General features: G+C 39.3%; 1 protein-coding gene across 3 annotated transcripts in view; it reads right to left on the reverse strand.

Moving 5' to 3' along the window:
- The window catches only part of LOC139760720 (glycolipid transfer protein), a 189,487-nt gene that overhangs the window by 161,004 nt on the left and 4,479 nt on the right, over nucleotides 1-24,004 (reverse strand). For 2 of the 3 annotated variants that reach the window (XR_011715395.1, XR_011715393.1), the window contains exons 2-5: nucleotides 20,216-20,271; nucleotides 16,818-16,936; nucleotides 13,566-13,716; nucleotides 6,818-7,016 (exon numbers count right to left, since the gene is read on the reverse strand). Coding sequence is in view for 1 of the 3 variants with exons in the window: in XM_071684289.1 (XP_071540390.1) it covers nucleotides 6,834-7,016; nucleotides 13,566-13,716; nucleotides 16,818-16,936; nucleotides 20,216-20,271 (509 nt within the window). In the remaining 2 variants the exon portion in view is untranslated. Of the gene's footprint in view, nucleotides 1-5,828; nucleotides 7,017-13,565; nucleotides 13,717-16,817; nucleotides 16,937-20,215; nucleotides 20,272-24,004 lie in introns of those variants that run through there. The other variant, XM_071684289.1, reaches the window with a different exon arrangement.

Here is a 24,004-nt window from a genome sequence, read left to right on the forward strand (position 1 = left end):
ATGTGTGGTGTGAGGTGGTTTGATCGAGTGAGTAACGTAAGGGTAAGAGAGATGTGTGGAAATAAAAAGAGCGTGGTTGAGAGAGCAGAAGAAGGTATTTTGAAGTGGTTTGGGCACATGGAGAGGATGAGTGAGGAAAGATTGACCAAGAGGATATATGTGTCAGAGGTGGAGGGAACAAGGAGAAGAGGGAGACCAAATTGGAGGTGGAAAGATGGAGTGAAAAAGATTTTGTGTGATCGGGGCCTGAACATGCAGGAGGGTTAAAGGAGGGCAAGGAATAGAGTGAATTGGAGCGATGTGGTATACCGGGGTTGACGTGCTGTCAGTGGATTGAATCAAGGCATGTGAAGCGTCTGGGGTAAACCATGGAAAGCTGTGTAGGTATGTATATTTGCGTGTGTGGACGTATGTATATACATGTGTATGGGGGGGGTTGGGCCATTTCTTTCGTCTGTTTCCTTGCGCTACCTCGCAAACGCGGGAGACAGCGACAAAGTATAATAAATAAAATAAATATATATATATATATATATATATATCCTCCCCTCTCGTTTTTTGTAATTTTCCAAAAGAAGGAACAGAGAACAAGGCCAGGTGAGAATATTCCCTCAGAGGCCCAGTCCTCTGTTCTTAACGCTACCTTGCTAACGCGGGAAATGGCGAATGGTATGAAAGAAAGAAAGATATATATATATATATATATATATATATATATATATATGATTTGGTAAACAGAGAGGAGGTAGTAAAAGCTTTGCGGAAGATGAAAGCCGGCAAGGCAGCAGGTTTGGATGGTATTGCAGTGGAATTTATCAAAAAAGGGGGTGACTGTATTGTTGACTGGTTGGTAAGGTTATTTAATGTATGTATGACTCATGGTGAGGTGCCTGAGGATTGGCGGAATGCGTGCATAGTGCCTTTGTACAAAGGCAAAGGGGATAACAGTGAGTGCTCAAATTACAGAGGTATAAGTTTGTTGAGTATTCCTGGTAAATTATATGGGAGGGTATTGATTGAGAGGGTGAAGGCATGTACAGAGCATCAGATTGGGGAAGAGCAGTGTGGTTTCAGAAGTGGTAGAGGATGTGTGGATCAGGTGTTTGCTTTGAAGAATGTATGTGAGAAATACTTAGAAAAGCAAATGGATTTGTATGTAGCATTTATGGATCTGGAGAAGGCATATGATAGAGTTGATAGAGACGCTCTGTGGAAGGTATTAAGAATATATGGTGTGGGAGGCAAGTTGTTAGAAGCAGTGAAAAGTTTTTATCGAGGATGTAAGGCATGTGTACATGTAAGAAGAGAGGAAAGTGATTAGTTCTCAGTGAATGTAGGTTTGCGGCAGGGGTGTGTGATGTCTCCATGGTTGTTTAATTTGTTTATGGATGGGGTTATTAGGGAGGTGAATGCAAGAGTTTTGGAAAGAGGGGCAAGTATGAAGTCTGTTGCGGATGAGAGAGCTTGGGAAGTGAGTCAGTTGTTGTTCGCTGATGATACAGCGCTGGTGGCGGATGCATGTGAGAAACTGCAGAAGCTGGTGACTGAGTTTGGTAAAGTGTGTGAAAGACGAAAGTTAAGAGTAAATGTGAATAAGAGCAAGATTATTAGGTACAGTAGGGTTGAGGGTCAAGTCAATTGGGAGGTGAGTTTGAACGGAGAAAAACTGGAGGAAGTGAAGTGTTTTAGATATCTGGGAGTGGATCTGGCAGCGGATGGAACCATGGAAGCGGAAGTGGATCATAGGGTGGGGGAGGGGGCGAAAATTCTGGGGGCCTTGAAGAATGTGTGGAAGTCGAGAACATTATCTCGGAAAGCAAAAATGGGTATGTTTGAAGGAATAGTGGTTCCAACAATGTTGTATGGTTGCGAGGCGTGGGCTATGGATAGAGTTGTGCGCAGGAGGATGGATGTGCTGGAAATGAGATGTTTGAGGACAATGTGTGGTGTGAGGTGGTTTGATCGAGTGAGTAACGTAAGGGTAAGAGAGATGTGTGGAAATAAAAAGAGCGTGGTTGAGAGAGCAGAAGAAGGTATTTTGAAGTGGTTTGGGCACATGGAGAGGATGAGTGAGGAAAGATTGACCAAGAGGATATATGTGTCAGAGGTGGAGGGAACAAGGAGAAGAGGGAGACCAAATTGGAGGTGGAAAGATGGAGTGAAAAAGATTTTGTGTGATCGGGGCCTGAACATGCAGGAGGGTTAAAGGAGGGCAAGGAATAGAGTGAATTGGAGCGATGTGGTATACCGGGGTTGACGTGCTGTCAGTGGATTGAATCAAGGCATGTGAAGCGTCTGGGGTAAACCATGGAAAGCTGTGTAGGTATGTATATTTGCGTGTGTGGACGTATGTATATACATGTGTATGGGGGGGGTTGGGCCATTTCTTTCGTCTGTTTCCTTGCGCTACCTCGCAAACGCGGGAGACAGCGACAAAGTATAATAAATAAAATAAATATATATATATATATATATATCCTCCCCTCTCGTTTTTTGTAATTTTCCAAAAGAAGGAACAGAGAACAAGGCCAGGTGAGAATATTCCCTCAGAGGCCCAGTCCTCTGTTCTTAACGCTACCTTGCTAACGCGGGAAATGGCGAATGGTATGAAAGAAAGAAAGATATATATATATATATATATATATATATATATATATATATATATATATATATATATATATATATATATGATTTGGTAAACAGAGAGGAGGTAGTAAAAGCTTTGCGGAAGATGAAAGCCGGCAAGGCAGCAGGTTTGGATGGTATTGCAGTGGAATTTATCAAAAAAGGGGGTGACTGTATTGTTGACTGGTTGGTAAGGTTATTTAATGTATGTATGACTCATGGTGAGGTGCCTGAGGATTGGCGGAATGCGTGCATAGTGCCTTTGTACAAAGGCAAAGGGGATAACAGTGAGTGCTCAAATTACAGAGGTATAAGTTTGTTGAGTATTCCTGGTAAATTATATGGGAGGGTATTGATTGAGAGGGTGAAGGCATGTACAGAGCATCAGATTGGGGAAGAGCAGTGTGGTTTCAGAAGTGGTAGAGGATGTGTGGATCAGGTGTTTGCTTTGAAGAATGTATGTGAGAAATACTTAGAAAAGCAAATGGATTTGTATGTAGCATTTATGGATCTGGAGAAGGCATATGATAGAGTTGATAGAGACGCTCTGTGGAAGGTATTAAGAATATATGGTGTGGGAGGCAAGTTGTTAGAAGCAGTGAAAAGTTTTTATCGAGGATGTAAGGCATGTGTACATGTAAGAAGAGAGGAAAGTGATTAGTTCTCAGTGAATGTAGGTTTGCGGCAGGGGTGTGTGATGTCTCCATGGTTGTTTAATTTGTTTATGGATGGGGTTATTAGGGAGGTGAATGCAAGAGTTTTGGAAAGAGGGGCAAGTATGAAGTCTGTTGCGGATGAGAGAGCTTGGGAAGTGAGTCAGTTGTTGTTCGCTGATGATACAGCGCTGGTGGCGGATGCATGTGAGAAACTGCAGAAGCTGGTGACTGAGTTTGGTAAAGTGTGTGAAAGACGAAAGTTAAGAGTAAATGTGAATAAGAGCAAGATTATTAGGTACAGTAGGGTTGAGGGTCAAGTCAATTGGGAGGTAAGTTTGAATGGAGAAAAACTGGAGGTAGTAAAGTGTTTTAGATATCTGGGAGTGGATCTGGCAGCGGATGGAACCATGGAAGCGGAAGTGGATCATAGGGTGGGGGAGGGGGCAAAAATCCTGGGAGCCTTGAAGAATGTGTGGAAGTCGAGAACATTATCTCAGAAAGCAAAAATGGGTATGTTTGAAGAAATAGTGGTTCCAACAATGATGTATGGTTGCGAGGCGTGGGCTATGGATAGAGTTGTGTGCAGGAGGGTGGATGTGCTGGAAATGAGATGTCTGAGGACAATTTGTGGTGTGAGGTGGTTTGATCGAGTAAGTAACGTAAGGGTAAGAGAGATGTGTGGAAATAAAAAGAGCGTGGCTGAGAGAGCAGAAGAGGGTGTTTTGAAATGGTTTGGGCACATGGAGAGAATGAGTGAGGAAAGATTGACCAAGAGGATATATGTGTCAGAGGTGGAGGGAACGAGGAGAAGTGGGAGACCAAATTGGAGGTGGAAAGATGGAGTGAAAAAGATTTTGTGTGATCGGGGCCTGAACATGCAGGAGGGTGAAAGGAGGGCAAGGAATAGAGTGAATTGGATTGATGTGGTATACCGGGGTTGACGTGCTGTCAGTGGATTGAATCAGGGCATGTGAAGCGTCTGGGGTAAACCATGGAAAGCTGTGTAGGTATGTATATTTGCATGTGTGGACGTGTATGTATATACATGTGTATGGGGGTGGGTTGGGCCATTTCTTTTGTCTGTTTCCTTGCGCTACCTCGCAAATGCGGGAGACAGCGACAAAGCAAAAAAAAAAAAAAAATATATATATATATTATCCCTGGGGATAGGGGAGAAAGAATACTTCCCACGTATTCCCTGCGTGTCGTAGAAGGTGACTAAAAGGGGAGGGAGTGGGGGGGCTGGAAATCCTCCCTTCTCGTTTTTTTTTAATTTTCCAAAAGAGGGAACAGAGAACGAGGCCAGGTGAGGATATTCCCTCAGAAGCCCAGTCCTTTGTTCTTAACACTACCTTGGTAACGCGGGAAATGGCAAATAGTATGAATGAATGAAAAAATATGTATATATATATATATATATATATATATATATATATATATATATATATATATATATATATATATATCGGGAGCAAGGGGCTGGAAATCCTCCCCTCTTGTTTTCTAAGTTTCTAAAAGAGAAACAGAGAAAGGGGCCAAGTGAAAATATTCCCTCCAAGGCTCAGTCCTCTGTTATCAACCCTACCTCGCTAATGTGGGAAAAGGCGAATAGTATGAAAAAAACATATATATATATATATATATATATATATATATATATATATATATATATATATATATATATATATATGTATATCATATCAACCCAATCAATTCCTCATGTATCTCCTATAAAATTAATTTTCAAACAAATAATCTCCTACCATTTTTGAGCATCCATCTTTTCACGTAGACCTTCCTGCACATTACCTCACTTTGAAAGAATTCATCATTTTCGATCCAGTTTTTCCACATCATTTTCTGCTAAACTTTTCATTTTCCTTGCTATCATTTCATACACAAGCCTTTTACTTTTTTTTTTTTAAATCTTGGACAATTCACTCTCTCTTAAACTCAACACTAATTTGTGGAAGACCCAGCCTCTCTTTCCAAACTAATCTTTTGTCATCAATCAACATCTATCTCCATCCCATGCTGCTTGTCACTTTTAGCACCCTCTCATGCTTTAGTGACAGCCTCTGCAACTGTATTCTTTAAGTGCCTCCATACCATGTCAACCTCATTTTGTACTGTTTAGAATGAAATACCCTTAATAACACTAAAGCTAGACTAGAGGTAGGCATTCACTGGAACTTGTATATGGACTTCCATTTATAAAAGTCTGTTCTGCATAATGGAATGCATAATTTTAGTCAATGAAAGAATACCTATAAAATGGTTATAAAAAATACTAAATATCTTTCAAAAAAGCCATACAACATGCAAACACAAGCATAAAAAGTAATCACCGTTTCAAAAAACACTGGTGAGTTGGAGAGGCAATATGCCTCTGAACAAAGATCATATTTTGAATGGATGCTGGGAAGAATGTGGGCAGCACCTAAGAGAACTAACCTCATGTGGCCCTCCCTTAGTCCTGAGATGTGTAGGTAACCCCTGGAAATGAGCAGAATCCACAAATTCTATTCCAAAGTATTTTATATTTCATTTGCTCTTCCTCCTACCTTTTGAATTTTTCTTAATCAGCTGATGTTAATCATGGTATGGTATAATCACCACATACTGCTAGTCAACCATGGCAATCTACTACTTTTACAGACCTTGATGCATCTTTCCATGTCTTCACATGTAGTGACATGGGATTGTTATAACTATCATAATGCTGGAGCATAAAGCCTGCAGCAATTCTATCCTAACTTGGCTGGCCAGTGAGATCAGAGACAGTTAGTTCACCCAATTCAGGAAGGACCTTAGTAGCTGTTCCTCTTGTTACAAGCCACCAGTCTGACAGCAGTGAGAATTAAACGAAATCTTAACTCATTTCTGATAATCTTTCATTAACATTCAGGGTAACAATACTAAGTAAGGGATGCAGGACATGTGACAGTTGATCAAAGGTGAAGCCACTGTAAAAGATATCAAATCAAAACAAAAGCACGATTCATAGTCAGACTGATCTTAACACAGGTGAGGAATGAACCATGTCACTTCAGTTCTTCAAAAGCTATCTGTTTCACTTACCTTAAACATCTATTTACTCAACCAAAATGTACAGTTATTTGCTCCATAGTATCCTAACAATTTTGTTCCCTCTAACACAGGAGAGCACATCTGAAGTCAATTCAGAAAAGTGCAAGACAAATCTGATCCACTCTCAAGTACATATGCCTTACAAGGGAGAGCTGCCATTTGTTTGTGACTTTTGGAAGCAAGGGAAAAATGTTCAGTATTCCGAGTGAACATGTAACTGGTGGCTAGCTATTCATGGTGCTTCAATGGTTAAGATTCACTTTGTTGGTTTGGCCTGTTTTTTGCTGTATGTTCCACATAATTTCTCAGCAAAACATGAAAGCCAATGACTCATCAGCTTATCTGTAAGGCTTATAATATATCTGGTTCATATTTCTGTAAACCCACTATACATGCAAAATGAAAGGTGTCAAGAATGTAACAGTTCCTTGGACTTATATACAAACCTCTTATCAATGCCAGTTAAACTTTCTTGTCATTATTAAGGCCCCAGTCATCATACATTTGTACTATCACTTTAAGATTTGTTTCTAGTTGTTTAGTGTAAGCATTAGCCTCCTTATACAACACTGCTTCCGAGCCCATTTTGCCATAATATAGAGACTTGACAAGATCAGATCTGTAGGGTACTGACTTTACTACCACCTGAAATATAGAAAAGATTCACTATTAAAAATTGCATCTCTCACTTTTCATATATGAGCTTGAAAAAAGCACACATATATCCTCACAAAATTAGACTGAAAGATGGTTTTGAGCCTATGAAAAGCATGTTTTTAAGCTATGCTCCTTAATTGCCTTCACCTTTATGTAGTTGTCTTGAGAACCATCAGATAAGCTAGCAAAAGGAGAATACACAATCAGTTGTGCCAGTCACACTTATGTTAGCTGAGACAGCATGGGGAATTAAATGCCCTAATAAAGGCCATTTCATTTGAATTACACAAACATAAAATACACACATACATATATACATACAGACAGACCCAGATGTATATGTATATATTTTTTGCACACAGACACATGTATATCATTTTCATACATATTTACCATTTCCCACATTAGCGATGAAGCGTCGAGAACAGAGGACTGAGTATGAGAGGGAAAATTTTCACTTCTTTGTTCCTTCTTTTGGAAAAATAAAAACGAGGGGAGAATTTCCAGCCCCCCCACTCCTACCCCTTTTAGTCGCCTTCTATGATGCACAGGGAATATGTGGGAAGTATTCTTTCTCCCCTGTCCCCAGGGAAAGGTTGACAAAGAGGATACATGTGTCAGAGGTGAAGGGAACAAGAAGTGGGAGATCAAATTGGAGGTGGAAGGATAGAGAAGCAGGAGGTACGAATGCTATTTCCTGTGGGGCTGGGCAGCAACAAGAATGGATGAAGGCAAACAAGTATGAATATGTACATATGTAAATATGTATATGTCTGTGTATATGTATGTATATGTTGATATGTATATGTGCACGTTTGGGAGTTTATGTATATAAATGTGTATGTGAGTGGATGGGCCATTCTTCGTCTGTTTCCTGGCGCTCCTTGTTGATGCAGGAAACAGCGATTAAGTATACTAAAAAAATATATATACATATTTTTTCTTGATCATTATACATAATCACTGTTTCCTGTGTCAACGAGGAAGTGCCACAAAACAGTTAGGGGTTGGTGAGAGGACAAGAGATACGGAAGGAGCAGCACTACTTCTGAAACAGGAGTTGTGGGAGTGTATGATAGTGTAAGAAAGTAAATTCTAAACTGATGTGGGTACAACTGAAAGTGGATGGTTGAGAGATGGGTGATAATTGGTGCTTATGCACCTGGCCATGAGAAGAAAGATCATGAGAGGCAAGTGTTTTGGGAGCATCTGAGTGAGTGTGTCAGCAGTTCTGGTGCACGAGGCCAGATATTAGTGATGGGTGATTTAAATGCAAAGGTAAGTAAGGTGACTAAAAAAATGAAAGTGTAATTGGTGCGCATGGGGTGTTTAGTGTTATAAATCAAATGGTGAAGAGGCTGTGGACTTGTATGCTGAATAGACTGGTGACTAGGAATACCTGGCTTGAAAAGAGACATATACACAAATATGCATATGTGAGTAGGAGAGATGTATTGACTGATAGGTGTGTAAAAGAGAGACTTCTGGATGTGAAAGTGCTGAGAGGGGTAGCTGGTGTATGTGCATGTATATGTATGTATTGTGTATCTGTTATTCCCTGGGGATAGGGGAGAAAGAATGCTTCCCACAGAAGGCGACCAAAAGGGCAGGGAGCAAGGGGCTGGAAATCCTCCCCTCCCATCTTTTACTTTTCTAAAAAAGGAACAGTGAAGGGAGCCAAGTGAGGATATTCCTCTAAGGCAAGGGTGAAGATCTGTAGAGGTTTTCAAAAAGAAAAAATTAAAGGAGAGCCGTCAGGTAGAAGAAAGTAGTGAGAGTGAGCTTGGAAAGGAGACATGTGTGATGAAATACCAGGAGATTGATTGTAGAATGGCAAAAGGTGAGAGCAAATGAAATGAGGGGAATGTGTGAGGAATGGGAGGTATTTAGGGAAGCAGTGATGGCATGTGGTATGCGAAAGGTGGGAGGTGGGAGGATTAAAAAGGGTAGTGAGTGTTAGGATGAAGAAGTAAAATTGCAAGTGAAAGATAAAGAGGTGTTTGGGCAGTATGTACAAGGTAGGAGCACAGATGACTGGGAGATGTATTAAACAAAGCACAGGAGGTCAAAAGGAAGGTGCAGGGTTTGATAAAGAGGGCAAATGAGAGCTGGGGTGAGAGAGTATCATTAAAATTTAGGGAAAATATAAAAATGTTTTGGAAGGAGGTAAATAAAGTGTGTAAGACAAGGGAACAAATGGGAACATCAGTGAAAGGGCTAATGGGGAGGTGATAACAAGTAGTGGTGATGTGAGAAGGAGATAGAGTGAGTATTTTGAAGGTTTGTTGAATGTGTTTGATGATAGAGTGGCAGATATAGGGTGTTTTGGTCGAGGTGGTATGCAAAGTGAGAGGGTTAGGGAGAATGATTTGGTAAACAGAGAAGAGGTCGTAAAAGCTTTGTGGAAGATGAAAGCCGGCAAGGCAGCGGGTTTGGATGGTATTGCAGTGGAATTTATTAAAAAAGGGGGTGACTGTATGTATGTATGTATGACTCATGGTGAGGTGCTTGAGGATTGGCGGAATGCTTGCATAGTGCCACTGTACAAAGGCAAAAGGGGATAAAAGTGAGTGCTCAAATTACAGAGGTATAAGTTTATTGAGTATTCCTGGGAAATTATATGGGAGGGTACTGACTGAGAGGGTGAAGACATGTACAGAGCATCAGATTGAGGAAGAGCAGTGTGGTTTCAGAAGTGGTTAAGGATGTGTGGATCAGGTGTTTGCTTAGAAGAATGTATGTGAGAAATACTTAGAAAAGCAAATGGATTTGTATGTAGCATTTATGGATCTGGAGAAGGCATATGATAGAGTTGATAGAGATGCTCTGTGGAAGGTAATAAGAATATATGGTGTGCAAGGCAAGTTGTTAGAAGCAGTGAAAAGTTTTTTTTATCAAGGATGTAAGGCATATGTACGAGTAGGAAGAAAGGAAAGTGATAGGTTCTCAGTGAATGTTGGTTCGCGGCAGGGGTGCGTGATGTCTCCATGGTTGTTTAATTTGTTTATGGATGGGGTTGTTCGGGAGGTGAATGCAAGAATTTTGGAAAGAGGGGCAAGTATGCAGTCTGCTGCAGATGAGAGAACTTGGGAAGTGAGTCAGTTGTTGTTTGCTGATGATACAGCGCTGGTGGCTGATTCAGGTGAGAAACTGCAGAAGCTGGTGACTGATTTTGGTAAAGTGTGTGAAAGAAGAAAGTTAAGAGTAAATGTGAATAAGAGCAAGGTTATCAGGTACAGTAGGGTTGAAGGACATGTCAATTGGGAGGTAAGTTTGAATGGAGAAAAACTGGAGGAAGTGAAGTGTTTTAGATATCTGGGAGTGGATTTGGCAGCGAATGGAACCATGGAAGCGGAAGTGAATAACAGGGTGGGGGAGGGGGCGATAGTTCTGGGAGCGTTGAAAAACGTGTGGAAGTCGAGAACGTTATCTTGGAAAGCAAAAATGGGTGTTTGAAGAAATAGTGGTTCCAACAATGTTATATGGTTGCGAGGCATGGGCTATAGATAGAGTTGTGCTGAGGACAGTGGATGTGCTGGAAATGAGATGTTTGAGGACAATATGTGGTGTGAGGTGGTTTGATTGAGTGAGTAATAATAGGGTAAGAGAGATGTGTGGTAATAAAAAGAGTGCGGTTGAGAGAGCAGAAGAGGGTGTTTTGAAATGGTTTGGTCACATGGAGAGAATGAGTGGGGAAAGATTGACCAAGAGGATATATGTGTCAGAGGTGGAGGGAACGAGGAAAAGCGGAAAACTGGAGGTGGAAAGATGGAGAAAAAGATTTTGAGTGATCGGGGCCTGAACATGCAGGAGGGTGAAAGGTGTGCAAGGAATAGAGTAAATTGGAATGATGTGGTATAACAGGGCGACGTGCTGTCAGTGGATTGAACCAGGGCGTGTGAAGCGTCTGGGGTAAACCATGGAAAGTCCTGTGGGGCCTGGATGTGGAAAGGGAGCTGTGGTTTCAGTGCATTATACATGACAGCAAGAGACTGAATGTGAACGAATGTGGCCTTTGTTGTCTTTTCCTAGCGCTACCCCGCACACATGTGGGGGGTGGGGGTTGTTATTTCATGTGGCGGGGTGGCGATGGGAATGAATAAATGCAGACAGTATGAATTATGTACATGTGTATGTATGTATATGTCTGTGTGTGTATATATATATGTATACATTGAGATGTATAGGTATGTATATTTGCGTGTGTGGACGAGTATGTATATACATGTGTTTGTGGGTGGGTTGGGCCATTCTTTCTTCTGTTTCCTTGCACTACCTCGTTAACGCGGGAGACAGCGACAAAGCATAATAAAATAAAATATATTGTACTAGCACAGATATAAGTAAACTCACAAGAAAAATAAAGACAGAAACCCAAGCTTTTGACTGAGAATAATCAAGTAAGTAAGTCTTTCGAAAAATTTCCTAGAATCCACACTGGGAGGCTATAGACATAAAATATCATCTCCATAACTGTACAATGGTAAATCAAAGGTACAGATTTGTGGAATGAACTTAGTTTCAAAGAATTCCATATCTAAATGTGACATAATAGGTAAGAGGGAAATACCCATTGAACATCCAAATACTTGTTTGCAAAATTTGCATTATGTTTTCAAATTCAAAGTGAAATTAAACAAACAAACATTTGGATGTGAAATGGGTATTCCCTCTCACCCATTATTGCAATTATGAAAATCTTTGAATCGAAGTTCGTTCCTCAAAATTGTACTTTCAGTTTACCACTATACAAATACGTAGATGATATTATATTCTATGGCCTCCCAATGAGAATTCTAGGAAATCTTTAAAAAAATTTAACTTGGTTCCTCAATAACTTTCAAAATGGAGGAAGAAATTACTAAGTCACTATCCTTTTTTGGTACTTTGATAATAAGAGTAGGTTCAAAAGTTATGTGAAACCTGCCTTAGTTGATGCACTTACTCATCATTCTTAAGGCCTTAAGAATCTGTAACCATAATTTCGTAAATCAAGAAATTGACCATATTCATGATAGTTATCCTGAGAAGGTTATTGACAAATGCATGCAAAAAGCAAGGAAGACCTACTATTGTAATGAGAAGGAAGACAAATTCAACAACAAAGATATCTTGGTTTTACCATATAAGGAATTTTCTCCTCTCTCTCAAAGACATTTACATTCACCTCCTTCAACACATCAAACAGCCAAGGTGACAACACATACACTCATGATGTAGACCCACCCTTACCAGGAATCACTCAGTCTCCACTATTCCTTGCACACATGCCTTACTCTTATGATAAAAACTCTTCACTGCTTCGAACAACTTTCCTCCCACACCATATAACTGTAAAACTTTCCATACAGCCTCTCTTGTCAATCCCATCATATGCTTTCCCCAAATCAATAAACACCACTGGTCCTACTGTTTCTCTATGTATTTCTTGGACACATTTTTCACAGCAACTACATGATCCACACATCCTCAACCATTCCTGAAGTCATACTGTTTCTTGCCAATAAGAAGCTCTGTGTACACCACCACCCTCTCAATCACCACTCTTCCATACAAACATACCAGCTACACTTAACATCTGAACATTCACTTTTGTCTTCTTTCCTATATAAAACAGCAATATATATGCATTTTGAAAATTCTCAGGCACCTCACCATGAGTCACACATAAACAGAAAATCCTAATTAATATCATTATCTTCTTTCTTAAGAAATTCAAATACAATCCTATCCACTCAAGATTCTTTACAGAACTTCATCACATGGAATGCTTTCACCAACTCTTCTCTTTGTCACCATACCACTTTCCATGACTCTCAATTTGCAGACCTCTATGACCAAAGTATCTCACATTTGCCATCCTATCACTGATCACATTTCAAAGCCCTTCAAAATATCAACTACTACTCCTCTTCAGTTTATTTCTGCCTGTTAATACTTCCTCATTTGCTCCCTTCAATGATGTTCTCATTTGTTCCTCTGTTTCTGACACACTATCAACCTTCTTCAAAAATATTTTCTCCTTTCCTTACCACATACATACATATATCATAATATTTGCCATTTCCCGCGTCAGCAAGGTAGCGTTAAGAACAGAAGACTGGGCCTCTGAGGAAATATCCTCACCTGGCCCCCTTCTCTGTTCCTTCCTTTGGAAAATTAAAAAAAACGAGAGGGGAGGATTTTCAGCCCCCCGCTCCCTTCCCTTTTAGTCGCCTTGTACGACACGCAGGGAATACGTGGGAAGTATTCTTTCTCCCCTATCCCCAGGGATATACATACATATATGTATGCACATATATAAAGACAGAAGGGACTCTTGGGACAAGAAGAAAGTACAAATATTGTATTTCCCACCATATTAAGTACATAACTAAATTAGACACACCCCAAGTTTAGCAGGAAATATCTTGAAGAAAAATGCTTAAACTTTAACATATAAGATGCACAGTGACTTGTGGAGACATTCTTTGGAAAAAAAGTGCATCATATATGGCATGAAATATGGTATATACTGGTACATATAACATGACTCACCTTGAACAAATTTTGTACGAGCCACATGTGGTACTGTTTAAGAGTTCGATTATATGCCTCAGTGGCCAAATGGTCAAGCCTTTCTGTATGTATCCCCTTTTCATACTCATCACAGATTCCATTTATGAAGATAACAGTAAATTCCAGAGCTCTGTGGATGAAGATGAAATTTGTAATTGGCATTTTTATTCAGACTTAGAATGACAATACATAAGGTGAGGTCACCAATACTGGGGGATGAGTGTAAATATGAAAAGAAAGTTCATAACTACTCTCAGCAATCTAAGAAGGTTGTCTTAAATTTTACAAAAGTATTTCATATCATTTGGGAACAAAGACATCTTGCATCCGTATAAACATCTGTAAAGTTGGGAGAGACAGACGAAGAAAATTGGTTTGCGAACAAAGCTTACTGGAAAGCTAGGAAGACATCTTATGCTTCTTGTAACAAAAATGTGACAAGTAAGGATGAGACTAAATGTTTAGTGTTGCCCTATTCTCCTAACTTAGCAAATCTAACACATGTTCTAAAGAACAGTGCTTGCAATGTTTCTTTCCAATACAATAACACCATCAGTAAGACCTTAATAAACAGTAGGCCAAATCATGCAACAACTGGGAGTGTTTATGCCATCAAAGGCAAGGCAAATATAAATATATTCATACAGGCCAAACAGGTAAAACTGTAATGGAGAGGTATTATTGGCACTGTCATTCAGCACGCAGGGATGACCACAAAACTGCAATTGCTAAACAATGTCATGAAAATGATCACCCCATAGATCATGAAAATCCTGTTATTTTATACCCCCTCTGCTGATTACGCCACATGCAACATCACTGAATATGTCTAAACTGCTAATACTAAGAACTTTAATTTGTCCACAGGCAATTCTAAAGCCCATCCTAGCATTAACCAAATCATTATGAGAGAAATGACAAAACATGAAAACAAAAAAAGTTGTTCAAGACACACCCAGCTACCTGGGTCAACCCCTGCCAGGTGACCCCCTTAATCACACTCCCTTACAGCAGTTATGGCCAAACAAAGCAGACAAAGCATGGTCTATACAGACTGATGTTGGATGGCAGGAATCAAGTGTGATGTTGGGATTTACATAACTGAGTTAAGTACTGGCACCTGATGAGGTGGAATGTCTCCAAGAAACATGTCGTGTCACATGTATAGAAAAATCACGTGAAATAAAATTCTATGAACTACTGAAGTGTTATTTCACCTTCATAGTGTCATCACGGACAAGTTTGATTATAATATCTATATAGATATTATAGATATTATAGATATATATAGCGACAAAGCAAAAAAAAAAGGAGGGCAAGGAATAGAGTGAATTGGAGCGATGTGGTATACCGGGGTTGACGTGCTGTCAGTGGATTGAATCAAGGCATGTGAAGCGTCTGGGGTAAACCATGGAAAGCTGTGTAGGTATGTATATTTGCGTGTGTGGACGTATGTATATACATGTGTATGGGGGGGGGGCCATTTCTTTCGTGTGTTTCCTTGCGCTACCTCGCAAACGCGGGAGACAGCGACAAAGTATAATAAAAAAAAAATAATAATAATATATATATATATATCTTTCTTTTCTTTCTTTTAAACTATTCGCCATTTCCCGCGTTAGCGAGGTAGCGTTAAGAACAGAGGACTGGGCCTTTTTTGGAATATCCTCACCTGGCCCCCTCTGTTCCTTCTTTTGGAAAATTAAAAAAAAACGAGAGGGGAGGATTTCCAGCCCCCAGCTCCCTCCCCTTTTAGTCGCCTTCTACGACACGCAGGGAATACGTGGGAAGTATTCTTAATCCCCTATCCCATATATATATCATAATTATCTATTCATTATACTTAATTGCTGTTTTCTGTGTCAGTGAGGTAGTTCCAGGAAACAGACGAAGAATGGTCCATCCACCCATATACACACGCATATATACATACATAGACGTATCAAAATATACATACAAAGACATATACATATATACACATGTACATCTTCATACTTGGTTGCCTTCATCCATTCCTGTTGCTTACCCAACACAAGAAAATAGCATCTCCCCCCCTCAGTGAGGTAGTGCCAAAAAAGACAAAAAAAAGACCACATTCGTCTATACTCAGTCTCTAGCTGTCATGAGTAATGCACTGAAACCACAGCTTCCTATCCACATCCAGGCCCCACAGACCTGGTTCAGTCCATTGACAGCACGTCAACCCCAGTATATAATTTTCCAAAAGAAGGAACAAAAATGGGGGCCAAGTGAGGATATTCCGTGTACGGCTCAGTCCTCTGTTCTTAACGCTACCTCACTAACACGGGAAATGAATATGTGTGAAAAGACAAGAAGGCCACATTTGTTCACAGTCAGTCTCTAGCTGTCATGTGTAATGCACTAAAAATCACAGCTCCCTTTCTACATCCAGGCCCCACAAAACTTTCCATTGTTTACCCCAGATTCACATGCCCTGGTTCAATCCATTGACAACACGTCGACACCGGTATACCACATCATTCCAATTCACTCTATTCCTTGCATGGCTTTTCACCCACCTGTATGTTCAGGCCCCGTTCACTTAAAATCTTTTTCACTCCATCGTTCTACCTCTAATTTGGTCTCCCACTTCTTGTTCCCTCCATTTCTGATACATATATCCTCTTTGTCAATCTTTCCTCAGTCATTCTCTACATGTGTCCAAACCATTTCAACACACCCTCCTCTGCTCTCTCAACCACAATCTTTTTATTACCACCCATCTTTCTTACCCTTTCATTACTTAATCAAACAACCAGTTTTATCACATTAGTTTACTATTTCTCCATTTTTCTGATGCTATCTAAGCCCATTTCCTAAACAAACCTTTTGAACTAGCTGATATCTTCTTAAACAGCTAATCACTTCTATTCACCTTCTTCATCTCCCAAAATAGTTACAATAAACTCTTGTCTTATAAACAAGAGACCCTCTATCAAACTATTCAAATCCTCCCTCTGACAACCACAACCTCTCTTTCTGAATAATCAACCCATTTTTTCTAACTACCTAAATATTTCTCTCTAACTAGTTAAATCTTTATCTCTAACAAGCTCATCACATTTTCCCAAATTCACTAGCCTTTTCTCAATAGCTCATCCATACTAATGAAGTTCTGTCTCCTAACATGAGAAAAAGCCCTCTGCTTAGATGGTATATGATACTTTCGAAAACACGTAAACCAAATATTTCTTTTTCTCAATACAATACCTTTTAAGCCATAGGAGAGCATCTATTGCAAATATACTGGGGTCCTTCTGCTCTTCATAGATGAGGTCGTTGAGATACTTATACTTCTCTGGGGCCTTGTTGTAGGTTTTATACAGCTTCTGAAATGGAGCATAAAAATACTTGAGCATCTAGTTATACATTATCACAGAGCAATTAATCATACACAAATACATGTGATATGGACAATATCTGTATAAAAGTATAATCAGAAATTGATGTTCATTGAAAACATTTTCCCACTAGTGGTTGCACACACTGCCATATGTCTGGGAACTAACTTCCGATGGTTGTATGTCTGACAGAGTGGTGACTGAGACAAGGATGGGAAGACCATTGTTTGGTATTTTTTGGGTAATTTCAGAGGGTTTATGTTTTATCTTTGTATCTGTTAGAGAAAAGGGGATTTGTGAATATAGGTTTCTGCAGTGTGAGGCAGTGGGCATTTCTTTTTAACTTGGGTTAAGGCAGAGGGCATAATTTTTTTACTCAGGTGGTTGTTGGTTGCTTATGGAGTGGTCTGGATGTGAAAAGTTGAATGACATTGCAAATAATTGAGTGCCGAACATGCTGAAGTGGGACTGTGTTGAGAATATCTTAACTTACTGTGTAGGCACTTAGTGCTTGCAGCTGCAAGGCAATGGATGGATTGTGCTTACAAGCTGCATTGATGACAAGATGACCAGCTAGTCTGGGACATGGACCAGGCGACACCAAAAAGATGAGAAGTGTTTATACATGATCCCTCACTTTTATCATGGACCTCACCCTGATACATCCCTTTCTGTCCCAAAGGGGCCCACACTCCCCTCCTCCCACTTAAGAGTGCTGCCCTGAGCTGTCCCTGATCTATCTGTCACCCCATGGGCTCAGTCTAAATAAAAGGTCAAAATTCTGATCCATTCTGACCTATGTGCACTTGGGTTTTAAAGCCATAAATCAACCATGGGCCAGGGACCTGGGAACCTCATAGAACAAAAGCTCAGAGAGCAACATTTTGCTTTTACATTTGAAAATCATTGTACAAATTCAGAAAACAAGACAAAGGTCTTGCAGGAGTGACATTTTAGAAAAAAAATATATTTCTAATTTACCTTTTCAAATATCTATTTCCAAAAGTAATGAAATCTTCTAGCACAATGAAAGAGTTTTCAGTCATATTGTCTTTCATAATGCTGTCCAGGCAAAATACTATTAAATTCATATCCTAAATGCAATTGAAAAATCTTCTAGAGCAATTCCATATGCTCATAGTTGCCTTCTGAGGAACATCAACTTTGTATCAAGCATTCTCATTATGCCTTTCAATGAAAACTATCTGACGCTAAACCATGAGAATACATACACCACACTAAATATGCCTACAAAAGTAGATATATAGAAAAGGACAACCTTTATTTTGTTTTTCAATTCATTTTGCAAAAGATGGTACATGGAGTGTAAACACTAAATATACTTATGTTGAGATAAAAAACTGAACTTATTTGGCATTGTTTAGGAAAATGAATCACATCATTTTGCCTGGCTGTTGGCAAAAAAAGACGAGACTTAAAACTTCTTTAAATACTTTCTTTATTTCCCAGCATTTTATCATGAAAGGAAAATAATACCAGTCCACCATAAATAATGAAAAAGTAAACATACAAACCAGGTTCACATTTCAATTTGCCTTATAAAATACTCGGTTTCAATGCTGTACTCTTCCTTTCATAATGAAACAATCAAAGAGGGTATTTACAGATTTTAATCATCGTCTATTTCATAATGACAGCAGAGAAAAATAACTTATGGTTCACACTCCATGACAAACAAACATAATCATGTTTCACCATTCTCCACAGTGGTAGAGGTCACCTTGCTTGATTTACAGTATAGAAGAAAGCTTTACCCATTTCAGTATGTGATATCAGTATCTACTGGTGTATAAGTATCTCATTAAGAGTGTGAAAACTCACATTTAGTGGCTAGAATGTGATTCTGAATGATTTAGCTAGAGAAACAGTGACTGTCACTCGTGGGACTGGCTGATTACTCAGCATTCTTTGCCTTTAATAATTAAAGTATTGTTATCTTAAGATTTGGTAAAGTTCCACTAATGTTCAACATTCTAATTTCATTTTGGTTGCAGGGGGGTGGGGGGCTTGCTTCATAATTGTGAGCTGGATGTAATGAAAGATGATTCATGACTGATAAATAACTGCTACTACTGTATCATCTGTAAAACTATATCAAAATCTATCAGTATATCTATATCTCTGACGTGTTCCAATTGGAACTCCCTCAAAGCAGTGGCAATGGCAATACAGTCACCATAAGAAGTGAACTTCAGTGCCACTTCTCAGCCTTTGCCTCACCCTTAACAGGCCACTGGCAAAGGGCAATTCTAGCACAGTGTTTGCTGAGGCTCCTACCTAATGTTCCAACTGAATACTTCTACCTAAAGCTCCTATCAACTAAGTATTGCTCCACCCTAATTCTTCTGACCTACTACTTCTATCTACTGCTCCTACCATTTTGCCAAAAGGCATGGCTAGTGAATAGTGCTTACCACCAGAAAGACTAAAGTTGTGAAGAATGAGCTGTGTGAGTTAAGTGCTGTCAAGTGTTATGTACGACAAGGAGAGCTTGTAGGTTTATGGAGAGAATTCCAGTTGTCTATGCGTTTGTGAGGTAGAAAGAAAAGACAGCTACCAAGGTCATAGGAGTGCAACTTGACATCCGGTGGGTATTACTAGTAATATACTTTGCTGGTCATTGACTGCCTGCCAACTACTACCTAATTCATAATATATTGCCAACAACTGTCATGAATATCAAGTAATGTGCTCTTTACATGCTACACTAGCACATCTCACAGGGGAAAGAGAAAAACAGCAGTCAACCATTCTTTGTCTTACTTTTTTTTCTTTTTTTTTTCATACTATTCGCCATTTCCCGCGATAGCGAGGTAGCGTTAAGAACAGAGGACTGGGCCTTTGAGGGAATATCCTCACCTGGCCCTCTTCTCAGTTCCTTCTTTTGGAAAATTAAAAAAAAAACGAGAGGGGAGGATTTCCAGCCCCCCGCTCCCTTCCCTTTTAGTCGCCTTCTACGACACGCAGGGAATACATGGGAAGTATTCTTTCTCCCCTATCCCCAGGGTCTGTGTCTTATATTTTCAAATATTTTCAAATCAACTGTATGAAAGGTTGGGTCACTGAGGTAAGTAGATTTTTTTACACACTGGACAACTTATGTTTATCTTTCTTAACAAAACAGAAAATACTTATTTACAAAATACAAGAATACATCTTATGGCTACAATACTAGACTTACGTACTTTACCTAGTTAAGATGCTTACAGTAGTCTATAAGCCATCACCGAAATATTTCATACCTACCTCTATGTTGCCTGACATGTCCTTCTTCACAACATAAAATGCTGTGCCAAGTAAATCTACAAAAGAAAGAAGAAAATGAACATTAAGATCTGAAATGAATGACAGAAATGAAAGACAAGCCATAAGTCAGTATAGGTAAGGATATTATTTCTCTTGTTAGAATATAGCAGGAATAAGAATTCTACAATCAATCATCTTAGTTAACATTCTGAAAAAAGTGTTTGAAGTGACTGTGAAAATAAATGCACTTTTAAGAGAACTAGAACATATACATGTGAATGTATGGTACAACACTAATTTTTCATGATATTCAGCAGATGATTTATTTTTAGGAAAAAATTAAGTATCCACCTTATAAGTAACTCCTCTGGGTGTATGTAAGTAAATAAAAACTATGTCACATCATTTGAGTATACAGTCTTATCACTACTATGAAATAAGTGCAAATGATGTTTCGTCAAAATACTACATGTTTTGGCTAAAAATTCTTAATAACCAAATAATGCATTCAATATCATCAGAGCATTCATGGAAGCAATATTTTCATGGCAATTACCTGGACATGTAAACACCTACTATCTATCTATCTATCTTATCTATATCTCTGACATCTGTTCCCTCTGGGAACTCCTATCAAGAAGATGGCAACAGTAAAAGTCTCCACTTATCCCTGTCCTTACATGTTTCCCGTGCATACACCATTCCATGCTTTCTTCCAACTTTTCTCTCCCTCTGGTACTCTTCCACTCTACTTCCCATGTCACAGGAGGTCTTCCTCCCATGCCAATCAAATACAGATGTTCCCTGACATAGTTCGAGTTCCGTTCTGACCGACCAGTCGTATCCTGAATTGGATGCAAGTTGGATGTATGTGAGCATGGCACATAGAATTCATATACCTGCACAGCATTCTTTTATCCCACTCAATTTCTATCATGAATATCTCATTTCTTATTAACCAGCTTTATCATATGCTTCTGTGGTTTCTTCTTACCTTTTATCTATGATTCTTTAGTTCACAGATTGATTCATCCAAACTTTCAATGAACTTTTTGGCAGCTCCTTCGTCAGCACCTGATGCTTCACTTATGACTTAAACACTGTGCAAGCTATATCTCCTTTTAAATCTACTGAACTGACCATGGCTTACTGTGAAATCTATGATGTAATCCTCTCTTACTCACTCCTTCAAAGTCTCTACAAGACTTCTAGTTTTCACCTGAACTGTTAATAAGCTTAGTGGTACATGTTTTGAATTTGATCTTCCATCCAAAGCATCAACAACTTTTCCATTTCATGAGAGGGCCCTTGTCGTTGCTTTGCTATCATTGTAGACTTCATACTTGCTGAACCTTTCACTGCTTCAAGTATTTTTTCTTTGTCCTCTAAAATTGTGGAGACCATTGAATAGGACAACTGTAAATCATGTGCAATCACATTAACTTTATTCCTCCTTCATAGTGAGCGATTACCTTCATTTTCAATTCCAAATCAAGCATCTTCCTCAGCTTCTTGCAAGATCTATCATGTGATGGACTTTTCCTCTTGCTCATCATCTTTGGGGTTTAATACATAAATTGTTCAATCCAGCACAAAATATTGTTAGATTCACTTGAATAACATGCTGACTGAATGATAACCGAGAGTGAGAATTGAGAGAGATGCTGTGATGTACACAATGCTGGGATTGTCTGACATTTACTATCGTACGTATGTAGCCATAAGCACTGGTTTACATACAACCAAGCGTAATTTTCATATTCACATTTTTTAATTCATATTTTTTCGGTCGTATGTACGGATGGTCATAAGTAGCACAGGTTGTAAGTCAGGGAGCATCTGTCATCACGAAGAAATGTGCGCCAATGATGTGTTTCCTCAAATAACTACATTATTTGGCCAAAACTTCTTGATAACTAAATATCATATGAAATATGATGAGAGCATTTGTGTGGGTAATATTTTCATGGCAATTATCTGAACAGGCAAACACCTACTATCTACCTATCTATTCTATGTATATCTCTGACACCTGTTCCTTCTGGGAACACCCACCACAAGGGTGGCCATGGCAAAGTCTCCACTAATCCCTGTCCTTACAGGCCTCACTCACATACACCATTCCATGTATCCTTCTACTATTTCTCTCTCCTTAGTACTCTTCCACTCTATTTCCCCCACATCACAGGAGCTCTTACTCTTGCATCAGTCTGTCTAATTCTACTATGATAAATTACCTTTGTAAACTCTCCATCTTGCATTCTTTCAACATGCCCAAACCACCTTAAGGTATTACATTCACCCACTCTACAACTCCACAATTCATTCCCTGCCATACCAAATCTCTCATACATCCCCTTATTTCTTTCTTCATTCCATCTTGCCACTTCACAAGCTCATCTCCTCACTCTGGACTTTTGACCACTTGTGACTCGTTCCATATCAATGTTTCGTCAGCATAGGTCAGGGTCGGGAAGCCTATGATAGACCTAAGTCCTTTCTTCACTTCCATACTTACACCTCTATACTTCATTACTGTATTAAGGAACCCAATGGCTTTTCTACCCTTTACTGCTCTCTCCATTATCTCTCCTTCCATATCATCAAACTTACCCAAGATAGCTCCCGTATACATACTAAATTCTATCACCTCTTCCAGTCTTTCTCCCCCATATCTACAACACAGTTTAGTCCATTTTCTTGTATCACTTTTCAAAATCTATACTTTCACTTTATTTCCTTTCAAACACCATTACTTTACTTTCACTTAAATTCATTTTCAATCTGCTATGCTTACATACATCATAAAGCACACTTACAACTTTCTGCAAAATGAAATTGAGTGGGAGATGTATAAAAGAAAGAGACAGGAGGTCAAGAGAAAGGTGCAAGAGGTGAAAAAAAGGGCATATGAGAATTGGGGTGAGAGAGTATCATTAAATTTTAGGGAGAATAAAAAGATGTTCTGGAAGGAGGTAAATAAAGTGCGTAAGACAAGGGAGCAAATGGGAACTTCAGTGAAGGGCGCAAATGGGGAGGTGATAACAAGTAGTGGTGATGTGAGAAGGAGATGGAGTGAGTATTTGAAGGTTTGTTGAATGTGTTTGATGATAGAGAGGCAGATATAGGGTGTTTTGGTCGAGGTGGTGTGCAAAGTGAGAGGGTTAGGGAAAATGATTTGGTAAACAGAGAAGAGGTAGTTAAAGCTTTGCGGAAGATGAAAGCCGGCAAGGCAGCAGGTTTGGATGGTATTGCAGTGGAATTTATTAAAAAAGGGGGTGACTGTATTGTTGGTAAGGTTATTTAATGTATGTATGACTCATGGTGAGGTGCCTGAGGATTGGCGGAATGCGTGCATAGTGCCATTGTACAAAGGCAAAGGGGATAAGAGTGAGTGCTCAAATTACAGAGGTATAAGTTTGTTGAGTATTCCTGGTAAATTATATGGGAGGATATTGATTGAGAGGGTGAAGGCATGTACAGAGCATCAGACTGGGGAAGAGCAGTGTGGTTTCAGAAGTGGTAGAGGATGTGTGGATCAGGTGTTTGCTTTGAAGAATGTATGTGAGAAATACTTAGAAAAGCAAATGGATTTGTATGTAGCATTTATGGATCTGGAGAAGGCATATGATAGAGTTGATAGAGATGCTCTGTGGAAGGTATTAAGAATATATGGTGTGGGAGGAAAGTTGTTAGAAGCAGTGAAAAGTTTTTATCGAGGATGTAAGGCATGTGTACGTGTAGGAAGAGAGGAGAGTGATTGGTTCTCAGTGAATGTAGGTTTGCGGC

The sequence above is a fragment of the Panulirus ornatus genome, chromosome 3 (genome assembly GCF_036320965.1).
Source record: "Panulirus ornatus isolate Po-2019 chromosome 3, ASM3632096v1, whole genome shotgun sequence".
Lineage (NCBI taxonomy): Eukaryota > Metazoa > Arthropoda > Malacostraca > Decapoda > Palinuridae > Panulirus > Panulirus ornatus.